At 40.5% G+C, this 25198-nt stretch overlaps 1 protein-coding gene across 1 annotated transcript; it reads right to left on the bottom strand.

Annotated features, from left to right (window-relative positions):
* Positions 1-61: 61 nt before the first annotated feature.
* On the bottom strand, positions 62-24174 carry LOC311206370 (sodium-dependent neutral amino acid transporter B(0)AT3-like; the record flags this gene model as incomplete). The annotated part of the gene is made up of 12 exons (XM_084281650.1): positions 62-274; positions 1177-1339; positions 2597-2756; positions 3700-3904; positions 5858-6014; positions 6541-6669; positions 7092-7204; positions 11333-11443; positions 11862-12043; positions 14227-14364; positions 16175-16315; positions 24012-24174. The coding sequence occupies 12 exons, from the start codon at positions 24172-24174 to the stop codon at positions 62-64; spliced, it is 1875 nt and encodes a 624-aa protein (XP_084137776.1).
* Positions 24175-25198: the final 1024 nt, after the last annotated feature.

Here is a 25198-nt window from a genome sequence, read left to right as displayed (position 1 = left end):
TACATCTAATCATGTCTGACAAAGGCTATCATCTTTACTTACAGGCAGGTGCAATGGTTTTTTATTTTTTTTGATGAGAAAAGTTTCTGTTAACCTCCTGACATGAAAACACTTCTGGTGATAGAAAGCTCGGGTCCTTGCTTCTCCACATTTTTTTGAGCAGCTGGAAGAGTGCTACCAGAGGTACGAATATGCAGGGCAGGACAGCTAACAACACACAGATGGCCTGTACCCAAGGTGGGTAGGCTTTCTCCTCCTTCATAGGGAAATCTTCCTATGGAGATGAAAAAAAAAAATGTTAGGAGCACTTATGTTTTGTTATGATTTCCATATGCATTTTATTATTATTATTATTTTAAGTATAGCAGAAGTTTTATTCTTGCTCTACAGTAGCGTTTGGTGGCCATGTCCTTTGGATACTCCTCTCATGAGTCTAAACACAGCTGTAATTTTTTTTTAAACTTGCACCCTCCCTTGGTAAGATCTGAGTTTATTCCAGTCTATGTATATATTCGTATTATAAAGGTTTATGCCTTGCTCTGAGGGTGACTGTAGTCTATGTGGAGTTTAAGGCCAGAATCTATCTTCAGCCCCCTGACCAGGATGTATTTGAGAGGGATGCAAGGAGCTGCAGCTGACATGAATTGACCCCATCCAGTCTGGAAGTTATCATCAACACATCCTTGGCACTGAATTAACCAACACTATTCTTGGACCACTGCCTCTGTCCCTGTGAAAGCCGCACAGTTGTGTATTTGTCAGTACCCCCAGAGATGTGGTAGGTCTCATGGGGAAATATTTTTATCCCCAGTACATGTTATGTATCTCTGAAGCTCTGCTCATACACCTGTTATACCTCTGAACCCAGTGTAGCTGTGGGGTCTCCGTGAGACATTTTACTTCAACAGTTCTCTGCATTACCCACATCTGTAAGAAACATGTAGTGTGGTGACAGGATTTCTCAGAAAGAGGCCTTTGTTAACTGGAAAGCCGTTTTGGTATTTGTAACCTCGTAATCTCTGTGCGTGCTGCAGCCTTCTCACTCTGGGCATTTCATCACTTCAGACTATTACACAGGTAAGTAGTAGCTAGCAATGATTTTAAAGGATCTGATAGGGGAGAACAATATGTAATGTTCACTTCTGTTCAAAGTGTTGCAAATATTTGGGAACGTACGTGTTTAGGGTTCCAGGCTGTGTAGGTTGGTGGCTTCTGTATTTGGAGAGCAACAAAGGCCACAAAGACAATTAGCAGGAGCAGAGGGCTAATAAACCTCCATGTGATCTGCCAGTAGAGGTTTAGCTTTCGTCCAGTCATCCATTTCACATCTTCACTGAACCTTTAAAGAGGAGGCACGTTTATGAAGATGTCAGAGCTGAGTGGCAACAATTTCACTTTTTCTGTGTTTTTCCTATAAGTTTTAGCTCCCTAAATCTTTTCTATTCCGTACCCCTCTTCAATAACTTGCTGTACGTGTTAATAATATCAATATAGTAGGGCTTCTTTGATTCTTAAGAGAGAGGAGTGTAACTATGTCAGTTTATGTTACCTGAGTGCCTAGTTTAAGGCTTGCAAGCACAAAAAAATGATGAACTTATTACAGCAGCTCTGTAGAACTACTCAAACCTTTAAAAAAAAATTGCCAAGGGGATAAACATAGTTTGTTAGAAAGAAAGCCTGAATTAACCAGCACCAGATAAATCAATCAGTTGATGGTCAAAAATATTGCAACCTGAACCAGCGTCTTTGGCAGTGTGTATTGGCTGTTATAAAAGATTGGGTCAATGTCTACATATGCACCTCTTTGTTTTGTAAACCAAATGGGCAGTAAATACATGACATAGGAATGTGTGAAACTGGTTATGACGATGTAGGCTGGAGTGAGCACCATGTCACTAGGGAAATGATCCAAGGATCTTAACAATGGATCTTGAAAACAATGCAGGGACTTTCGCTGTAATTAAGGAGGATTTTTTCTTATATTTAAAATCATTATTGTGCCAGAGTAAATATTGGAAAGGCAAAGGTGAAGTCCCAACAAGTGCCAGAGAAAACAGCAGAGAGAAAAAAAAAAAAAAAAAAAAAAAAAACACCTGTTATTTGTTGAGAACTGAGGAAATTGCTGGACTGGAAGGATCCTGATTAGAGAAGATAGGTTTAATCTCAGTCAAAATGAGGTTTCTTATCATTTGCAATTACAAAGTATGTAAGAAAGTTTTTAAAATGAAGAGTGAATTTAATCCATCTTCATGTCTGAGGGGATGCTCAACAAGCTGGCTGAACATTTTAATGTGGGAGACCTACCACGTGTTGCTTACCATAAAGTGTTTTGGGGAGAAGCTAAGCAAGAAATGCAAGAATATACAGAACAAAATGGCAGTGACAGAAGATACATGAAAGGATTCTGCCTTCTAGATGTGCTAAGCAGAAAGCATCCCTCTTGTTTTACAAATATGAGATGAAGCAAAGAATGGTAAGGACATTCACAGAAGTGGTAAGTGCTACAGAAATGTTAGTATTACATATCTCTATGTAACATACATGGTTTGGGAGGGAAATGTCTCGTAAGAGAAAAAAGTCCACGTTTGCAACTTACCTTTTAATTTTATAGACATACACAACCCCAGTCACTTCAAAGAAGGCGATGACTAGGAGAGGCACTGAGCCTGCATAGCGGTCAAAAATGTCAATCCAGTAACTCCCTGAACTCAGTGTAAAACAGAGAGCAATAAGGAAGGAAACTAGGCATATTATACCTGAAGGGGAAAAAAAAAAAAAAAAAAAAAAGGTATTTTTGTAACTGGAGAATGGAACTTGGTAAGAATATTTTTGTTCTAAATTAGTTTTGCTCTTACTCTAGTGATTTTTATTCTCTCTTCATGTATGGAGCTAGCTGATACCACTTTCCAAACTCCATTTTCCTGTGTGGTGGCCAAAGGCACCTCTGTGACTTGAAATGTCCTTAACTTGTTTGAGGTTCAAGCAGGTAGTCTGCTCACAATTAAAAGATCAGTTTCTGAATGGAATGGTTACCTCATCGAGTTGTAAATAGGTTTGTTTTTACATGAAAAGTTGCAGAATGAGAAGGGTGTAATTTAGATGCCACAGGAAGGCTGTAATAAAGGAATGACAGCAATATTCCACATATGAATTTAAAATGAGATGTTACCATCTGCTCTGGTGTGTTCACCGTAAATGTGAAATAATCGGTAGCAGCACAACCCTGAATGAAATAGGGGTGAGTGACCTATCGCACAGCCACGACAACATGGTAAGTTCATGCACAAATGGTTGGGGCAGACTGGCTGATGCAATTCACTGCCTTAAAGTGATTTGTTTAAGTGCCAAAGGCCTCAGTGGAGGCACAGCTCTTCCTGATGGTTGCAACAGCTCAGAGCAAACTGGACTCCAGACCTGGCAATTTATTGAGCGCGCTCAGACTGAAACAGCTCTTGCAAGCTAAGGACAACAATGACAAGGGCAGTACAATGCTGGCAGCTGGTGACTTCTGCCATAACTGCTACCTCATCTGTGTGCTTATCTTCTGCAAATACAATCCACTGCCGTTACCAGCGCTGTACAATAGCTAACTTAATATTGCAAATTCTTAATCTCTTTATGATATTTATTAAGCAGTTGGTCATTTGTGCCTCTGTGCAGAAGCCGCCTCCTTTGAACAAAGCAAAGCAAATACCTTACCAGATAAAAGCTCTTTCGGTATTGACTTAGATATGATCTGAAGCTCTAGAAGAGGTGTGAAGACTCCCTCGATGTTCCCAAACATGGAAGAAAGGCCCAAGCTGAACAACATTGTGAAAAACAGGATGGCCCAGGCCTGTGAGCCTGGCATTAGGATGATGGCTTGAGTGAACACAATGAAAGCCAGGCCAGACCCTGATACGCTCTGTAGAATTCACAAATAAATAAATAAATAAATAAATAACCACATTATACAGGCCTAAATGTAGCTTGAGGCATAGAGTTATAATGCACTCTTTGTATCTTCCCTTCTGGACCTCAAGACCAGAATTTCAGTTAGCATGATTTCCCAAGAGAGATGGACTAGTTCAAGTATCACTCTGACTTATAGCAGGAATAATTAGGAGTGCTACTGTTTTTCGGGTTCGTGCTAGATGAGATAATCAGGATGTTTCTAGCCAGTATACCCCATTAAGCTGTACAGTTTATAAATGTGTTTCTGAAGGTGGCCTCCTAAGGCCATAAATAGAAAAATATATTTATACCAGAAAATATGGTATTTTTATACCATATTTGACAATCAAAAAGTGGTGTAAAATCAGTGGGAATGGTGAGGCTTTTTAACTTTGTCACCTCTTATATGGTATCCTTCCCTGGAATCAAGGATGCTGATCAGGCTGGGGGAGCTATGTATACGACAGTCAACACTTGATATCAGTTGTGGGGAGCATTTGTGGGGGTGGAAATGAAGAGTTCCATTTTAATTTTTAATGGTCTATCAGAGATGAATAGAGAATCATAGAGCAGAACTTCAGAGGTGGGTTCAGAGAAGAGAAACAGGTCTGTGAGTATTCACTGAAATAGCAATTGTTTTGCTAAGGCCATCTTAAATAATTTTTTAAAAAATCTATGGTGTAATAGCTGCTGGAAATAAAAAAGATGCAAATCTATTATTGCTGCTCTAGCAGTGAAAAAGTTGAAAAATTTATGAATACAAAACAATCCACCATTACCATGACCAAAAAAAAAAAAACAGGCAAATTTCTTTGAATTCAAGGGAAAGATGTTTAAAACTAAGCAATGAAAAAATGCTAATGTAACTCTATTTTGGAAGCAAAATATCTCTAACTCTAAAGGGTGATAGTCTTTGTGATAAAGACTAAATCATAAAGGGTATAATCAGAGCAAGACAGACAAAACTGTAACTGGGTCAGGTCAGGGCTGGAATGCCTTTTTTTGGACTTCTCCATAAGTAAAATATACTATTTCACCACAATTGTGTTTTAAGGATGTTGTGCATTAACATGCTCTATCTCCAGCACATGCTCACACATTTCTCCTAAGATTTTTTTTTCCCCTCAAGCTTCTCTCTTACTATGTCCTCCAAACAGCCCTGATCTTTGGTAAGGATTTGTAACAAGAGAATGCAAATGTAAATGATAGCTACAGCACTGTATGGGATGACTGGAACAAGTGGAATGAGACTGGAGAAGAAAACAGAAGAAACCATGTTAGTGACAGAGGGAGAGTTTTAGGATGGTTGAGAAGGGAAAGGAGAGGATCATGATGTATTTTTGTATTGTGTATTTAAAACAAAACTGAATAAAAACACAGTGAGATCCTGTGTAGAGAGTGGAAAACTAAAGGGGAGAATGCAGGAGGGAATAGGAATTTGGAAAAGACGACAGAAGACTGATAAGATACCTTCCTGGTGGTCATATGTGTGATCAAAAGCAAACAGTGCACGTGTATTTTAACAGAGTTTTGATACCTTAATTACCAAATATGGATTTAGCAAATTCCCATTGAGCATCCTTTTGCTATAATCTTTCAGTTAGATATTTCCTCTGTTCTGCTTATTCCCCTCACCTCACCCAAAGTAGAACTGCATTCAGTGTCCATTGAGTATGCTTCAAGTAGGAGGACCTTTGAAGACTAGTTCTGGGATAACAATATATTATTTTGAATGCTATGCCAGACAGCTTTGAATTCACGTTGTCCTACAGCAGTGTTGATGTTTGATATTTCAATATTTTTTTTTTCATGATTAGATAGCATATATTCATTACAAGTAAAGTACAAGTACTTGTAAGAAAAAGAAAAATACCAGTCCTTCTAAAATTTTTAAGGGTTATTTTGTTGGACACAATTATAGTACCTGATCAAGAAATTCTTGAAGGTCACAGCTTTTCAGTTTGAGTCCAGCAATTTTTTCTGGATATGATGAATTCAGGAATGTAATCCAGTCTGTATAGTTCTCTCGCATGATGCTTTGTTCTGGAAGATCAAATTCATTGATGATACTGATAATATTCCTGCCAGAGAAGCCAACGTATGGAAATGCTATGACATGCATTCAGGTGTTAATAGAAAGTTGTGTTTACTTTCGGTGCTTTTATTTATAGCAAAAGAAAATACTAAATATGGATCTGTATATAAATATATATAAATCAATATTGAAAATAGTAATACTCATAATAGTAATAAATTAGGAGAATATATTAGTCCTTTCCTGCAGATACAAACACTGAGTACATCCCTAATGAATCCTGTGGAATACAAAAAGGTGGTTTTTAACTACTTCTAAAGCTAGTCTGAGATGATCATTAATTAGTGCTGTTATATACAATAATTCCAATGTATTCTTCTATATTTTTTTTCTTCAAATGCTACCTCTGATCATTCTTGCTTCAGTGCCTAGATGCTTTATATTTTTCCATGTCTCCATACAGATTTTCCTTTTCAGTGAGAATAAATTCTCTAAATGCATGTTTTCAATTAATGCAGTATCTGTTTAGGTGTTGAAACCAGAGCATAGCACTGGAAATGGAAGTTTCTCACCTGTCCAAGCAGTCCCAATAGCCTGTGGTTGCTTTAAACCCCAAAACAGAAAAGACTGGGATGGAAGCATAGAGGGATGTCAAGCTGTTCACAATTGCTACTGTCACAGCATCCTTTTCACAGTCATTTCTAGAAATAGAATTCAAACAATGTGGCTTAAATAGGCAAAATTTACCTTCCCTCCTCCCCCAATGATACAGAAAATAGTTCCGTATTTATTTTTAGCCTACAGTACAAGTTGTTAATCTATATAGAAGGTATTTGCTGAGCATAAGAAAAAAATCTGTTGTAACTAGTAAAATAGATCTCTAAAACTTATTATTCTTTCACATTTCTGCAAACATTGTTTTTGAAAATGTCTCTTTTTAGATTTTTTCCTTTTTTTTTTTTGACCAAGGAGGAAAAAAAATATCTAATTTGGCCTAATGGGAAGATGGCAGATGCTAAGATTGCTTAGAAATATACCAAAGAAAACGTTTTGAACATTTTAGAAAATTGCACGAAATGCAGCAAGAATCTAACCAATTTTTAAAGGTTGCAGCTCTACTTACTTTGGAGGGTTGTAGCTTGAGAATGCAATAAGCCCTCCAAAAGCCAAGGAGAGAGAGAAGAAGATCTGGGTGGCTGCATCAAGCCATACACGGGGATTTTTCAGAACATTCAGCTGAAATAGTTAGAATAAATGCATGCGTTTAGTTTGAATTATTTTTTTCTCACTTCAATCATAACTGGTCTCCTGTTTCACATGTGTGAAATTGTCGGTTGTGTTGCAATCTAAAGACACTGCAAATGGGAAGTAGTACAAAGTATGTCAGTAGAGCAGGTGTTTTTGAAGACATAATATGGTCTATTTAAAGGAATGTGCTAATTATAAAAACTGTTTCATTTTAAAATTCTCATTGAAATAATTGTACATCTTTTCTGTCTGATAATAGAAATGTGTTTCTGGATGACAGGCAGTAAGCACGCAATAGGAACAGTATGTTACATTTTTTCTCACTGTATTTCTTTTTGTTAAAATACTTACTGGGTATCTTTTAGTTTAAGAATATTATCTTCCTAAAACTGTACAAAGTAATACTTAATCTTCATTGCTTTGCAGCAAACTGATTTCATAGTGAACATCTTAAATCCAAAGTACTGTGAAAACAGCATTAAAAAGCAACAGGACAACATAGGAAAATGAGAAATTGATATAGGGAAATTTGGATTTTGATTTACGAAGGTTAGATGCGATAGAGGAAGCTAACTGAGAAAATCCATGATTTTTGAGTTACAGGGAATAGTATGCAATTTTAAATAAATATCAGGAGAAAAAAATTTCAATATTGAAATTAGTCTTAAAAAAAAAAAGAAAGATAAGATCAGTAATGCAGAAAATATTGAATGTATTGAACAAACTTTTCCTGCAGTTGGCTAAGTAGCACTATGTTCATACTTTATAAAGTCAATTACTTTCCCATCCATTATCAAGAAGTGGGAAGAGAAAACAGAATTAGCTAAGAATGAGTGTTTTAAAAATCAGTTGCCCCAAAAGTAATACCTGGGCTGCTGAGAGTTTCACTTTGCTTTATGTCACTCTGAGCACAGATCAGTCAAATTGTCACCCTAGTCATCCAGGCTGAACAACGTGCTTTCTGGGTTGTGTCTGCATGTTTGGGCTATTCACTTGTAGGGATGAGAGTGTGCCCCCAAAAGTTAGTAATGTTTTGGGTTTCTCTAAAGCTGGTCTGAGCTTGAAGAATGAGAACAATGCATTCACCTCAATTTCGACAGATGCAGCAAATGCTGTTGCTGCAGACACTTCCTCCACAAGTGTGCAGGAGAATTGGTGTTACGTCTTGTACAGCATCATATAACAAGCAGGTATGTGTGACCATTATCGGCTGAAATGCTTCAGCTTGGATAAACAGACTATTTTGAACATATATTTATGAAGATTTTAACCAAACCCTCCAATGCTTGCTGGTAGGACTTCATGCAGAAGCATATTGCTGTTGCAGTGCAGAAACAAAATATTTGTGTTGCTGCCTGGCCTGGACTGTTTGATTATGTGCTGCCAAGTCAGTGGTCAGTGCAGATAGATGAAGCTGTTACAAATCTGGCTTCCTGATTAGGGTATGTGGGGTTGGAGGTAGTTTAGTTTTGTGTTAGATGCAACGCGTTAACTAACACTGGAAAGTGTTAGTTACAGAACTACTGAACAGTTTAAAGAAACCGTGGACAGGAAAGTGCAAAATAGTGCATCCAGCTCATTGTACTAATGTACATGTGCCTGAATGTTCCTGGCCATTATTGTTAGGCCTACCTTTGCTTTCGGGGTGCCGTGTTGAGACCTCCTAGAAAAGCCCCTTGTAAATCCTGCATGTACAGTAAGGTGAGAAGTACCATTCTGCTTAAGCACATCGTAGCAAAGTTGTTACCTGAACTTAAGCAAGTAATTATGGACTTAAAAGTTACTTTATATTTTCAGTAATATGCCATATAGGTTTTGTAAGCATGTTTTCAGAAGACAAAGTGTGCTGAGGCTAGAAACACGTGGATGAAGATATAAAATCGGAATGTTAATAAGTGAGCACTGAGTAATGAGGAAAGGAAGCATTCACTGCCAAAGAGCCTCCAAATATTTACAATCCCTATAAATCTTTCAGGTGTGAAAGAAGCTGGAAAGGAGGCATATGTGCTCCTGAGCTGACATGTATAACCACAGAAGCTGAATGCTGTAAAGGCTTGATGGGATCCTTTTTCTGCTGGCTGTGAGGTTTGTTTTTTTTCCCTCCCTCCAAGAACCTTTCCAAAAGTCTCTGTTCCAGATGCTGTGTTGCTGCTTTCCCTTCAAGGGCTTGTGAGCATAACTTCAGTATCTTTTTTTTTTTTTTTTTCCATTGTCTGCTTCATGTTCCAGGCAGCCAAGGATTTAGAGGGTGTAAAGTAAACCATCAGACTTCTCCATGCCTGAAAGTCAATGGAAAGAAACACTTATTATTTATTCTAGAAGGTAAGGAGTGAAAGTGTTAGATGGCAAAAAGCCAACTATGTATTTCTGCATGAAAATAAAACCACAGCCTGCTGTGTTGATCCATGTGTATGTAGTTAGTACCTGTGAGATCTGCTAATGGGAACTAAAACCACAAACTTAGAAAGTGAATGAACTCCTACGATATTTGAAAAAAAAAAAAAATGATAATTTAGCTGTTTCTCGATTCAAAACTAGCTAAGATGTGACTTTTAGCACTAGGTATTGCTTTCTTTCACAGATTATCTAAAACAACAGTGATGTGTAATGGTTACCAGAGAATGGATGTGGTAGCTATTACAGAGCAGGTATAATTTCTGCTGCAGTGCAAAATTAGAAAAACAAAACAAAACAGCTGCTTTTGATAAGCGGAGGAAGTGAAAAAGTTAATGGAGGGGAAAAAAAGTATGGTTGAGGCAGAAGGTTTTTTATCCTTTAGAGATTACAGTCTTCCAGAGAGGACTTCACTTTGCTAAAGCATTACAAGCTTCCTGCAAAAGGACAGGAACAGGAGAGCAGTTCCCCCCTGTACAACCCACTTTGGGACGTCCCCTGTGGAGCAGGGATTTCACTTGTTATTATATTTACTGATGGAAGTGGTGGAAATAGTTAGCTTATTAACATTAAATAATCTAACAGAAAAGGCAATACTGGTACTACAGCTGTGAGCAAGGAGAAGAAAAAAAAAATGTAGTAGTTGTATTCTTACTGTCTTTTTGCAATTCTTGAAGTGTCAAAATCTTCCTTAACAGTTGTGTTAGTTTAACAAAGCAACCCCTCTGTCTTACATTATAACCTTCTGTGCAATAACAACACACATGGTAGCTATCACTTACCAGGCTGTTGCATCAGTTTTTCCATGTTTGTAGTTAAGAATGTAGTTCCATCTCCAAAAGCATCTTCAGATGGCTCTACAAGGATGTCCCTGGGAACTGCTTCCGTAAACAGGCTAGTCGATAACTGCAGGCTGATTGCAGTCAGATTTTGATTCTGACTTCTGTCTACAAAACCATCTGCTCTTCTTTGATGATCCATTCCTCCTCAGCACTGTGACACCTTCAGGCTTTGTCATTCTTGCACTGAATGCAGACAAATCTAGTTTTTGCATTACATTCACTGTGTAATGATCCTAAGTCCCGAAGACATCTGATATCTTCTAGAGAAACTTGACAGCTGGGCTGAGACCAAATCCCAAAATGCCAAGCCCTACTCTGGCTGTGTTGTCCAGATCTGCTTTCTGCATTAAGACAGTGGATCGAAGCAAGGAGGCTTTCATCTGGAGGTGTGTGTATATGATGTGTGAGAACACAGAACCATGGTGGTGTTTGTATTGTTAGATTACTGAGCTGTGAGGAAGCATTCGTTGCCCTGTCTGAGCCCTGCAAAAATGCAAGTGCGTGTCCTTGTCTCCTGCAAAGACCCAGGCTGTCCTTCCTGAGCTCTGACAGTATTCAGATGGATGCCCTTGTCACTGGGCCTGCAGAGGGAGGGATAAAAGAAGTGTCATGTCTGAGCTTTCTCTTGCTGTTGACCCTTTTCAGGCTGGCAAGTAGTGGATCTCTGGGCTTCTTGGCTTATGTTGCTCTTAAAGCCTGTGTTCCTGTTGCAGGCTATCCTGATCTGTGTTTTGCAATCTCTAGAGAGGATTAATACCTGTAGGCGGTTAATGCTGTGTGTTGTCTCTTTGCTTTTCCAAGCATTTCTGGAACTCTTGGTATTTCGTGTGTTAAAGAAAAAAGGAAAAGTAATGTTTCTGACTGTAGTGGTAATACTTACATCAGGGGTGAAGAGGTAAGCCAGACCTTCAGTGGCTCCTGGTAGAGTGAGTCCATGAATAAGGAATATAGTTAGGACAAGGTAAGGAAATATTGCTGTTACATAAATAGCCTAGTCGGAAAGTGAGAAATAAGAGAAAGTTACTGACAATAACATTAACTGTTTGCAACACGCCATCCTAATAATAGTAGATGCTACAGCTACAGATAAGCACTGAAATCTTTAAAGGAATTATTACTTACTTTTAGTTCTTTTAGTTAATAATTTAATGATAATGTATTAAATAATACTTTAATTAAAAATACAATTGCTCTTAATACTGTGAGGGGAGACTGCTAGGGCAGAAACATTTGCAAAAGAAAAGGAGGTGAGCACAAATCTGTGCTGCTGTTGTGGTTTTGCTGGACCAGCAACACACTGAAATGGGGCTGAAGTGGCACACAGCAGTAAAATTAAGTAGCTGGAGAAGAACATCCACAGTGCAGAATAATGCCCTGCATTGCTTGCTCTCTCTCTATCCCTTCCCTACCTTTCCTGTGGTTTCAATTCCTCGGATGGTGCAGAGGTACACAATTGCCCAGCAAGCTGCTAAGCACAAAACAAGCCACCACTGCAACGTGCCGCTCTCAGTGACGTCGGGTGTTATGTTCAGAGTCTTCCTATACCAAAAATAATTGACTGCAGTACTTTCGTAACATTCTTCATTGAGCCCTGGAAAAAAATGTGGCATGCATAAGAATAGAAGTTGAAATGTGGTCATATTTTGCCTGGTCACTGTCTAGTAAGAGGCAGTGCTTTACAGCAGTGGCAGGGCCCTCTCTTTGAGCCTTCCAGATGCTGCAGCTCCTGTTTTTGCACCTAGCCAGAGTCGCATGTCTGGAGAGCTCAAAGCATCCCTGTGCATCTCTGGAAGCAGGGATTACACAGCACAGAGCCAGAACTGGTACCAAGCCCATAACCAAGAGGTCCAGTGTACAGCAGGACTAGGGGAGCTGCTTCTCCTCTCTCTGCCCGGTGAGACTTGAAGTGCACCTCCTCCTCTGCTGAGGACAGCATGCTGATTTCTTGCAGTACCTCCTCCTCGGGCTGCTGTTTTGCATGCAATCCCATTCAAGTTTAGCATAACATTGTTTTTTTTCCTCTCCTTTGATGATTGCAAGTGCTGTTAGCTTAGGCTATCGGCTCCTGCTGGGGTTATCTGATGCACTGAGCAGAGCTCACGCACAACGCTTTGCTGCTCTCCAGCCATGATTCCCCATGCTGCAGGGAGGACGGCTCCTTCTGCATGCAGTGAAGGTAAGTCAGTCGTCACATCATGACTAGGAAGGGACAGAACGTGTATGCGGGAAGGAGAGTGATTAAAAAAAGAAAAGACAACTGCATTTTGGCTACAGCCTGGTGCTGCATTTACTGGTAGCAAGTTCAGGTGGCTGAACGAGCTAAGTGGCTGCTGGAGACCTCCTTTATTCTCTTGTTTTAACTCCAGAGCTAGGCATGATATTTTAAAATAATCCTAAAGCTACAAGGAACAATTCCCCCATCTGATTTGAATTTTTTCGTGTTGTTTGAGATGCCAGCTTTTTTAATCAAGCTCTCAAACTGCTCCATTTCTCCCTTTCCTTGTGACCTTTCACTCCTTTCTGAAACAACCACCTTCCCCAGTGAAAATCTGAACATACACAAATGCGCAAGGTGACAATCATGAAGTTGCAGTCAAGCAGACTTTCTCGGTTCCTTTCACTGTAGTAGAAGCAGAGAAACATTCCATACTGTTCATACCTGGCCATGTCAACAGTGATTATTGGATTGTTTCACTTTTTGCTCTGCTAAATGGCCTTTAAAGAAGTAAAGCAAACTGTAAGCAAGTATAAGAAACTAGGTGGCTGCCCCCTCAAGACTTTGTTGTGCTTTAGTCAGGAAAAACTCATTTTTCATCCTCCTTGTATCGCTCACTCCTGTCTTTCCTTTTTTCTCCCAAGATTTTTGTAGGAGATGTTAATTTGAGTGTCTTCAGCTAGAGGAAAGAGGCAAACCAGCTTCTCACTGGGAGAGTGTTGTGGTTTAACCCGGCTGGCAGCTAAACACCACATAGCATTCACCAGGTACTAGGAAGAAAATTAACTCTGTCCTAACTGAAACCAGGACAGAGAGGTTTGTGGAGTGGTGCCCGAGCAGAAGGAGGGAGACCCCTGCAGCCCCCATCACCTAACCCTGAGGTGCAGAGCCACCAGTGTTTTTGGAGGACCAAAATAAACCCTGGAAGCAGACATGGTAAAATTCTTAGTTATGAGGTTTAAAAAAAAAAATAATGTAATATTGATAAAGAGATAAGTCGCTCAAAAAAAAAAAAAAAGCTGAAAAGTAATTTTAAAGAATAGTGAACTGTCTTTATCCTGTTCAGGTACACTTTCTTAGGTCTTAATAATGTTCTTTGTAATGAGTAATGTGTATCTAGTCTGAGCCTCCAAACTGTCTCTAACTGTTTTCCCTGCCATCCAAAAGTTTGTATTTATTTGCTCCTTTTTTTCTTAACACTTATTTAGTTTCTTTTTCTGAAATCAAAAGGGTGGTGGACTTTCTGGCTGGTTATGTCATAACCAACACATCCCCACCTAATGGAAAGTTAAGTCTCAATTAAAGCAGTTACTGAAAGATGTCGTCATAAATTTGATTCATAATTATGTCTGCAATCTCATGCCTTGATATGTAGTTTATGGTGATGGTCACAAGGACTGTTTCTTCCTGGTTGGAAAGCACAGGACGCTTTTTCAGTCTGGTCCTTGTATTATAGCACAAGCACAAAAACCAAACTTCTCTTTTCCCCCCATTATTCCCCAAGCTCAGACATTTGTGATCCTCCTGGTGCTGTCAGGGGTGCCTGGAGCAGCAGTTACCTGTTCTGTTTTCATTTAGAGGACAGACACTCCAAGGCAGGGGCTCCTGGAAGGAGTTTATGAAATACCACAAAACCCAGGTTAAAACGGTGTTGTAGTACAAGCTCACCAGAACCGACACCATCCACGAACCAACCCCTGCAGAAGACACAAGATCTCAGCTTAGAAAAACTTTGGAAGAAGTTACCAGACACAGCATTTGCTGTTAGAAACTCACATCTCCTAATTTCTCAAGATTTATATATATATATATATATTATTTTTTTTTTTCCCCAGAAATTTTCACAGGAAAGAGCCATTTGTGTCCTCAGTAACCTAACTCTGGTGCACAGTCCCCCCGCTTCACCAGCCCTGCTCCAAGAAGGCCAGTGCTCCCCTGCTTTGTCCTTATCCTGCCTTGTGCTCAGCCTTTTACCCTTCTTGAGGACTTTGTGCCAGCAAGCACCCATCCGAGCAAGCAGGTGAGAAATGCCAAGAGCAGGGCTGTGGGAGCACCAAGAGCAGAGACCTTCTAGGTCCCACAGCTTTGGGCCTTCCTTGTTTGTCTCCAGGAGCTGCCTCAGGGACAACTGCTGAGGTTGTTGAGGTCTCCTGCGGTCACTTCCAGCAAAGGGGGGGTGGGAGAGGGGAATGAGTTTTTCTCTGACACCATTAAGGTTGTCTAATATGAAAAATGTGAGAAATAAGTGCTGCCTTTAGGAATAGGGGCCTGTTGGGATCAGACATTTGGGGTGCCTGACCTATGGAGCCCTCTGGGGTTGCCAGAAAACAAACAACTAGCATAAGAATAGGGGCATGTAGGTGAGGCTTAAACAGACATTGCTGCTAGTCTCTGTCATGAAAGCAAGATGAACCAGAAATTAATTTCCTGTGGTGGTTCCTTTTGCTAAAATATTGTGTTTAAAGTTGCTCCAGTTCCTACAAAACATATTGGGTACTATACAGCCCAGGGAAAGTCTGAAATATAGGCTACTTATTTAGAAAATGGATGTTGACAGCCTTGCTGCAGTATATAATTCAGTATTTTCTAGAACATGTCACAATTTTAATAGCAGACCAAAATAGACTGAAGCTTCACAGCATGAAGGCACTCTTTTGTCCCATAGTATATGAGCATATGCCCTAACCTGGTAGCTTCTGCTCCTGCAATAAGGAAGGAAGGATATCAACACTACAGATTATACTTGCTTGCATTTTTGCAGGGGGAGGATGGACAAGCCTAACTATCAGAGATGGGTCTAGCTGGAGGCACCACCCTGCTGCTTGGTGTTTCTTCCTGGTTGCCCTCTTACCTTTAGATAACTCCTCTTACCCACCCCTTCTCCTCCCACACACACCCACAGGCATAGCTGTCACCACCGATCCCATTTTCAGGCATCTGCTTTGGGCTTAGGAGATGTCAGACTCCTTTTCTTGATCTCCTGTCTGTCTGTCCATCCCCCCTCCAGTCCAGCTCTTCCTGGAAGGACAAGACAGACTTCTGGAGGAGCTCTGAGGCAGGAGCAAGAAACACCATGCATGGCAGCTGTCATGAAAGCTCCCAGATGTGGTATGAATGGGCCAGTGTTGGCTGGCAGAGCTTGAGATGGGTCAGCCCCACCAGCCCATGCTGGTCCTTGCACAGACAGCTTTAACACCTCACTTGACACCTCAGACACCATGGGGACACAACAGGCTCCTCAGCACTGTGGGAGCAAGCCTAGTTCACTTAATTTGCTGATTCATTTAATCAGCCAGTGAGGTTTTCCTTATTACTTATGTCTCAGAGAAGGCTCTGATTGCTGTGCTTTCCACAGCAAAGGTTATAAGGTTTGCCTTTATGGCTCACATGTGCTTGGAATAACACCTGATGGGAGTGATTTTCTAATGGGCAACAGAGGCTGTAGGAAATCAGTGCTGAGCAGGAGCTCAGCTGTGGTTCCTTCAGCCTGGACCCTGAGAGACCTACCAACTCCTCCAAGATAAGGTGAGATGGCACTCCAGGCACTGATGCTGCCTTTCCTCAGGCACTGTCCTAGGGCGAGTTCGAGATGCAGCAGTGGGATTCCTTCAAAGATGAGAGCGATGAAGTATGGGATCAGGAATGCCCCTGGAAAGATAATTAAGAGCAATTGAGCCACACAGTTATCTGCATCTCATTCAAATCACTGTTATCTCCTCTACTTCATGATGGTAACAAAGTCCTTTAAAGAAGTGTTGAGAGAAGCAGCATTGCTGGGGAAGCCTGTTGGGTAACTTGTTTGTGGGTTGTTTTGTTGGGGGAGATGGAGGAGGGAGGGCTGGGAACCTTAGTCCTGAAAATGCTTCCCCTCAGGCACTTTGACATCCCATTAACACAGCAGCTCTACAGAGCCTCTCCCTTCCCTCCATTTCCCTTTCTTTTGTTGCAGGGATAGCAGCAGATGTACAAGCTGGGGAGTATGCAACTGGAATCTCTAAAAATTGAAAAGGTTTTATGGCTGGCCCTTGCACGACATTAACGCTTACTACAGTTCTAGATATGCGGTTGTTAATGCTGTTCCAATGTCTTCATGCAAGATCTTTCCTCCCCAACGTAGCTTTACACGCTGATTTTCATGAGACCAGGTGAACTTGAACATTTTCATGAGGCCATGTTAAACCTTCTGGCCACTTCAGTCAAAGGGGTCTAACAGATGGATATTTATTGGCATGGCCAACTATCACCATGCCCGCAAAATGTCTTTTCTTTGGGGAAACAAACACAAATGCTGTCTCAGCCCCTTCCATCCCTCCTATCAGCTCAATCCAGCTCTGTGCCACTTCATCACTTAGTCAGCAGTTCTGTGCCTTGTTATGCCATCACCACAGCCCTGGTACTGAGAGCAGAGCAATTCATCTTTCCACTCAGTCTTTGGCCAGGAGAAGGAAGTCAGGCAGCTAGCAAGGATTTCTGCTCTTCCAGGAACTGCCTCTATTTTGCAATCACTGTTTAGAAAGGCTGGGCTTATAAATTGAATCACTTAGGGCTAGGAATTGCAATAACTTTGCTACCTATTGCTAGGTAATTGCAGTAACTGTATGATACTCCCAGGCAAGGTTTGGTGTTGTTTTTTTTAATAGTTCAGTTCTTTATCAAGAAATGTATGGGGCGGGGGGGGATAGATAATGCTTCTCTAAATGAGAGACTGCACTTAATTTGCCATAGGTGGAAATAGGAAATGAAAGTCTCTATGATCTGTTTTCCTTCCACGTTTTTAACTCCTAAGAAGCAGATTTGAAAAAGAAGCATTGGAGTTGATTTCCAGCACATAAGATTCCCACTTTGGATGCTTGGAAGTCCTGCTCAGCAATCCCACTGCTCGTAGGAAGCTGCTCCTGAGAGCAATTACAAAGCCCCCTAAGAGGGAGATTCACAGAGGGAGGTAAGGACCACAGCAGTTCCTTCATGTAAGTGTTATACCACCCAGGACAATCCAGGAGATGCTGAGCCCTTCCTAGCAGGCCATTCCACAAGGGACCTATCTCCCGTTTCATATCTACCTGGAAATAGCTGTGTAATAATGAGTGCACACTGCCCCGTGTTATCTCTCTCTCCTTCTCTGTTTGCCAACAGACAGCAGGGCACATTTAAATATTCTGCTGATATAAGCCTGTTTACTTTATGCTGGTTTGTATGCATCTCCATTACATTTACAGCATAATGTCATATTTTGCTCCAGTGAAAAATAAAATCTCAATGTAAAAAGTATGCTACCTGCAAATATCATATGATGGCAGAAGACTGGGTTAGCAAGAAACAGAGCTAATCTTTCTCAAACCAAAGTCAAATAAATGGCTAATAGTGTAGAGGCTCAGTTCAGGTTCTTCATTTATTTGCTTGCACTGTTTTTAGGCAAAAAGGAAATAGGCAGGAAAACATAGATAATCTGCTCAAGTACTTGAAGCTTGCACTTCTCCAGTGTAAAATTCCCTACTGGCATAAAGTAAAAGGGGTGTGGGAAAGGTAGTAAATAAGTAATGGTGAGTAGGAACTCACCATCACTGTATAATCAGGGGGTCTATTTAATCGATAGGGGAGAGTGTGCCAGAAGACAGAATTTAAATACATTTTTAAAAGATGCCATGGGAAATCTAACTGTAGGAAAGGCAAGGAGAAAGTCCAAGAAGCAGAACAAAGAATTGTGCTGGTGTCACAAAACAGAGCCCACCATTCAACCACAGGTACGGCAAAAACATACCAGCACATGTATCATGTGTAGCACAGGTACAGCAGAAATTCAGTAGACTTGACATATTGGTAAGTAGGTTCCGTTTACAGTAAAGTCCAAAGCAACAAGGAGCACAAATGCGTGTCATGCTCAGTATTGTTGCTGAGAAGAGCCCTTAAAGTGGGGACAGCTCTACAGTCATTGTAGTAGAAAAGAAAAATCCCAGTGCACTCTAAACACATTTAGTGTTTTTAGAGGCTGACCTCAGAAATGCCTTGGGGACCCATCAACCTTTTAATTTGCCATTAAATCACTGAAGTGCTTCCAGCAAAAAAGTATTTTCAATGTACTCCATAGCAATTGAGAGGCAAATCAAGTCAGAAAAGCTGTCTTAACCCTATTCAGCCCTCTGCCTGGAAAATGATAATCGATGGGGATGATCTTTGTATATTACCTACATGTAACAATCTGGGAGAGAAGAGTAGGAACTACTAGAGAGCCTGTTGAGAGTTGTGGATGACCTTGTGGCCGCACCAGCAAGCAGAATGGCAAAGAGTCTGATGATGGAGAGCCATCTAAAACTGAATCATGGCAGCCAGCAAAGCAGAATGACACCACCAAACTGGTTTTGTCACGCCTTAGAAAGAGAAAGCAATGGACCTGACTAGTGGAGATGTTAAAGCAATTTTAAGTACAGGCCAGGTGACCTGCTGATCCAGATGTACCAGCTGCAGAAATTGGTGAGCCTCAGTGAGAAATGGAGAAAAATACCCGATAGCTTTGCTTAATGTTGGAATATCAGCGATGACTTCCTAAATGGTGAAGAAAAAAACTTAGAGGAATTGATAATGATCAATATGATCAATATTGAAAATCTTGACAGTGCCGGCAGATCAGCTAGCAAAAGTAAGGCAAGTAACTTAAAACAATGATCTATAGACATAACAACATTTGAAAGGTCAGGACATGAATAACAATTTTCCTTCAGATCAGAGATCTAAGAATGGAAAAAAAAATTGTAATGACTGGAGTAATCTGAAAAGTGGCAGAATAGTACGGTACAAGACAACAAGTAGTCAGAGATCCACATCACTGGTGCTCTTTGTACATAGGAGAAATGGTGATGCATTTTTCCAAAAGGCTGAGAACTGAATGGCAAGATACCTCTGGTAATTTATGTTTTACCTACAAGAAGTGGCAGGAGGTGGTAAGTGCTTACTCAGACTCAGAGAAAAAGCTATTAGCTATTGAAAGGGGATTATCAGAATTGTCCTTTTTCCCCCACAAGGGTTCAGGTATAGTAGTGAACTGAAAATTCAGCAAGCCTGAAATTAGAAAATAACACCCTCAGGTGCGCAGCATGGATGTTGGAACCTAAGCACCAACTACTTCTCTCTGCATATCTGTTCTTCCTGGCCCATACTGCTTGCTCGTGAGACTCCTTAGCTTCTAAGGATGTCATGATTCCTCATGGTGATGATTCTTTCCATTTACTGAGCTTGGGAACAAGTTTCATTTTCTGGACTGTTATAGCATCCTTCTCAGCTTCTTGGTGAAAAGCTAGGGCATGCAGTTCCGTTACTTCATAATTTTGCTTGTAATAATTTAATTAATTCTTCTGTCAAAACCTGAACATTTCTGCTCTTTGCAACACACTTTTTTTTCTTATTTATTTTACAATACCTTCCAGGCCTATATGCTATTTCTCTGATTTTATTTTCCTTCTGAGAATGCAGTGAGCCAGGCAACTGCATTTTATAGCAAGCTGTCATTCAAATTTTAGCTAGAGGTCAGGTAGGCCATGGGTTAGGAATATCTGCAAACCATTGCCTCAGAAGTAAATGGAAGTTCTGATAAAGGACTTATGTGTATTTATTTTCCTAGAAAGAAAGTGTGTTTTGCATTAAAGATATTCTCCAGTTGTTGTGTAGGCTCAGGCACTGCACATAATTTTTATTACCCATGGGTTAGATAGGCATGTATATACCAGCTGTAATCAGAAGGGCAACACTGCAGTAAGTTACAGATAGAATAATCTGTTGTTGTTGTTTTTAAAGTATACTCAGTTGAATATGTGAGTATATATATATGTACATATATGGCTATATGACTTGTTTGAATCTCATCTTCAGGTGACAAAATATATACCGGGCCATTTAGAAACACCCTTTCAATCCCAGCTGCCTGGAAACCTCTATGTTTGTCTCCACTTACTGTGGCAAACAACCTTCATATCCATTAGTCATGAAAAGTAAATAGCTAACCTAACTCGGGCAATAAACCCAAATAATCAGTAACGAAAGCAGGTGATAAATGTCAGCAGAACTGATATTATATTAGATCCAAGTTACTGAGTAACACTAATGTGCGATGAATAAGGTTCAGAGGTCCGATGAGAACAGCTGACATGAGACAAATATACAAGCATTTATTTTTATCTCTTGTTTTTTAAAAGATGTAGAAATGAGGAAAAGCGCATTGCCTAACTCTTAAATGCTTGGATATCGCCTGGACCAGTTGTGAAACCATTGTCTGCACCCCATAAGCCATTCAGCCTTCGACTACACCTTCTGTGCCGTTTCCATCATGGGTTTCACTGTGTTCATGGCTGTGGCTGCAGGCGCCGAGCCACCACATCTTCTGGGGCCCATGGTTAGCCACAATGCTGCTGGCCTGTCCTGTGCTCACATCTCCAGGTGTGCACAAGCAGGATTTATGCTCCAGTACCCCTGAAAATCTACTGGGCTTTTGCACCTGAGTTGTTTGTTTCCAACAATGCAGCTTGATACAGAAGCAAACAGACTTTCTGAGCATGGTGTGGTCCACAAGAAAGGTTGGAGTGGGTCTCCTTGTCCTCACACTCACGGTTTGCTTGGGGTGGGAGCAGTCTGTAGGCAGGGGACCCCTGAGATCAAACCTCAGCAGGAAGACAGTGTTGGGTGATCTTCTGGAGTGAGCATGGGGATAGAGGAGGCTGGAAGCTAGCTGGCCACAACTGGTTCCCCACCTCCAGCACTGGAAAGTGTCCCTTGGTACTTCATGAGAAGGTGTAAGAGCATTTTTTTTTATGAGCAGGAGACTGATACTTCACCTTCCATAGCAGAGGTTTTCACAAAACCCCGAAGCACAATTCAAGCACAATTGTGCTTCAATTCAGTGCTTGAGTTCAAGCACAATTCAAGCAGCCTCTTGCAGCCTGTGGCCCCAGAAGCATGGTGAGATGTGCGGAGGAGCTGTTTCTGTCTGTCATCCCACACATTGGTTTCAAACTTTCCACTGAGTGATTTGGGTTAATTGCTCATTACATTATAAAAATATTACACTATATTAATTTTACCATGCTATTTATTAATAGCAAAAAAACATACAGTTTTTTGCTCCTTAGATACAAGGAATTTGTTTTTTCTCCTTAGATACAAGGAATGTATAGAAAGATAAGTAGAAATAACAACATAGTTTCTGTTCTATTTCTCTGTGTCTTTCTTTTCTTCACATAAATTTTGTGTCCCTTCTTATCCTTCTCATTTGTTTTAGTCTCTTTCCTTGTGAAATACCTGTCCCTAGATGCTGGATGTGGACATATGAGGGTGTCAGTTGTCTCCATCTTATGCATTCTCTAACTCTGTTTCAGTTTTTAACTTTGTATGAAGGGGTCCAGATTTCTTTCCTGGCTTCATGCAGTTAAAGACACACAGAAAGCATATCTTCCAGATCATTCAGAAATATGTTAGCACAGGATTTAGCACAGAACCAAGCTGCTTTCCTTTTGCTTGTCATTAACGCAGGTAATTTAATCTTGTTCTCCATTTCCTAGAGCTTAGTGAGCTTTGGGCTATACTTTGTTTCACTCTCAGTAACTGTTTAAAGCACAATCAAAAAAATACTGAGGCACCTGAGGCACATCAGATAAAAAATGGAATTAAGTTCTTTAAAAATGAAATTCTGTGTAAGTGCTGGCTGTTCCCGAGAGTTGTCTGTTGCTTTGTCTTTGCTTTTCAGGCTATCCAGAGATCTGAAGATGCATCTCTGGTCGTGGTGGGCACCATTCAGCTGCCTGGTCTCTGGTGTCCAAGGCCATCTGAGATGCTGCTGGGCATTTGATTGACCTTAACTCCTGCTCCTGAACCCCCTCCCTTCAGGCCCCATGCCATTTCTGCTGCAGGGATGGCAATCTAAAGGCATTTATTCCATCTCACCAATGTGTGCATCATTACCTGAAGTGACAGGCTTTTTCCAGCCATTCCAGCTGCCACACAGAGAAACAGCGTGCTTGCACCTATGACTTTCTAGCCACCTGGTTGTGGTAGTCTTCTGCAAGCATTTCACTGGTTTTCACATTTTGAAAATAAATAACATGAAGTGTTAAATCTCCTGTGAGACACCTAACCTACTGCTTCTTCTCTCTTCTTATTTGAATCGGTGCTGTAGCACCTCGTTTATAGACTATGTTAAGTGTATTCATTCCTTTCCAGTTTCTTGAGCTAAATGGATTAGATTCTTAAGTCATTCCTCATACCATAAGTTTTCCTGACCTTGAATAGTTCTTGGGGCTTTTCTGCATTTTTTTCTTATTTTTCTTTCAACTTGATTTGGAAAAGTGGTCACAGATGTTGTCTTAGTACTTGTAGTAATATCTCCACCTAATTCCTAGTGCTCTATTTATGTGTGCCAGCATTCTTTTGGTTGATACAGCTTGCTCAATTTCATTTGTTCAGGTACTCATCAGAGTCCCTAAGTAGCCACTTCTTTCTAAAATGCTTCCTGCTACTAAAGACAGCATCCACCCATGGTTCCTCGGTTGATTCAAATACACGTAGTTCCCCAAGGAACATAGATATCTTGGTAGAAGATGCTTGGATTTAATATTTTTTCTACTATTTGCAAGTTTGTCCCAGTTTGAATTTTATACTTCTCCAGTTAATTGAAAGATAACAAATAAAACTGGGCTGAAACAATTTGCTACATCACTCTGCTTGAGACAGCTTATCTTGGCAGATCTCAAAAGCTACTGTAAGTGGTGAGCTGTTAATTACTCATTTCTGATTTGTCCGTATTTACTAAATTGGCTGTTTCTAAAGCAATTCTTCATGGGAATGGTGCCCAGAGAAGGTCTTGGATGGGTGTCAGCATCACCTCGCATTCTCGTGCTTGTGTTAAATCAGCCCAGTATTTGAGATGGCTTCAGAGCCATCAAAAAGTGTGATTTAGATTTGCTCAGTTCTGGATTACAAGTTACCTCCTAAAGGCATCAGAGAAGGGAGGGGAAACTGGTTCACGGGGGCCTTCCCAGGACTTCTCGCTTTTTTTCTAAGGATAATAAGCTGCAAGTTCAGCTTCCTCCTCCTGTCAGCACTGTAGCAGCAATGTAAGAACATCAGTTATCATCAGTTTGGCCTTATTTCCTAAACAAACACATCCTTTAAAAATTAAGTATATGTGTATAGAGAAAGCCAAGCTAAAGAGAAAGCCAATGGTGCAAAATGTTTATGAGACTTAGATAGCTTAATAAATAAATAAAAAGTGATGCAAATATATAACTTGAATGCCCATCTTATGTTAGTATAGTTATATAGGATGATAGTTTAATATTTTGGCAAGGTCCCATTTCAGTCTTACCGCCTCCGTGTATCTGACACAAGTATGGAAACCGCCACACGTTCCCCAAGCCAACAGCAAACCCGATGCAGCTCAAAATGTACTGGAATTTGTTGTCCCACTTCGGCCTGCTGTCTTCTTTAGGAGCTTCAGGGGGCATGTCAACGGGTAAATCTTTCGACATTTGTGTGAAATGTCCTTGGCTCTCTAGCCCCTTTTCCTGTAAGTGGGAAGATGCTTCAACACCTGCAGGTGTTTCTCCTGCAGGTTTTATGGGGGGTGCCTGAAGGATTCTGGAAAAGGAGGTGGGGCAAGGAGTGCTGCAGTTTAAAGACCAAACCAGGAATTATTATTGTATAGACAGAGTGACCTCTCATGTTTTGCAGTCCCTTCTATAGCCAGAGAACTTGGGAATATGTTGTTAATCGGTAACTCAGGATCAAACAGATTTTTATTTTCTGTTCTCCTTCTGTTTTCAGATGCTTTCAAAGAGGTGTGATGCTGAATATAATTAAAAAGAAACACAGCAATCAGATTTATTAAAACTGTAAAACACTTAGATCTGTGAACAAACTGTTGCCATTTCCTCTGTTGCTTTGCTAACACAGTTAAGTGAATGAAGATGTTTTTGGTAAGTGCAAATTAAAATTAGTATTAATTGGATCTACCTATTACTGCACTAAAACCTCTTCCATGCCATGTATTGCTCTGTGATAGTCATTGTTGATAGCCACAGTCTGATAAAGGTGTGTTTTCATGGCTGTACTTGCAGTTGCTTTTGTCCATCCTGAGGTGCACACGGACTAGATGCAGCCTCACGGCTTCTGCTGCATCGAGTGCTGCAGAGCACCTCTTCTGGTTTGAAATGTCAGGTGTTAAAGCAGCTAGCTGGCTATCTATTTGCTAGTTCTTAAAATAAATAAAAGCTCTTATCTTTTGATATGAAATTTCAAACCTCTCTTGGTTATGTTCCCAAGCAAATCCAAGGCAGGACTCTGCTCTGGACAAGACCACATACATTTGGATATCAGAATCCAGTCCATTTTCACCACAACTTCTTGAGGTTAATCACTTCCCACCTGTCAATGAATCCCAAGTGACTATTTTTATAGTTCATTAAATAGTTACTGAGGAATGTAACAGCTGAGTGCTTGCCTTCAAATGAAAGCCTGTGAGAATGATTTTTTTTGTTTGTTTTCTGTCCAAAA

Source organism: Netta rufina, assembly GCF_964035555.1.
Source record: "Netta rufina genome assembly, chromosome: 2".
Classification (NCBI taxonomy): domain Eukaryota; kingdom Metazoa; phylum Chordata; class Aves; order Anseriformes; family Anatidae; genus Netta; species Netta rufina.
This window is presented reverse-complemented; position numbering and strand designations above follow the sequence as displayed.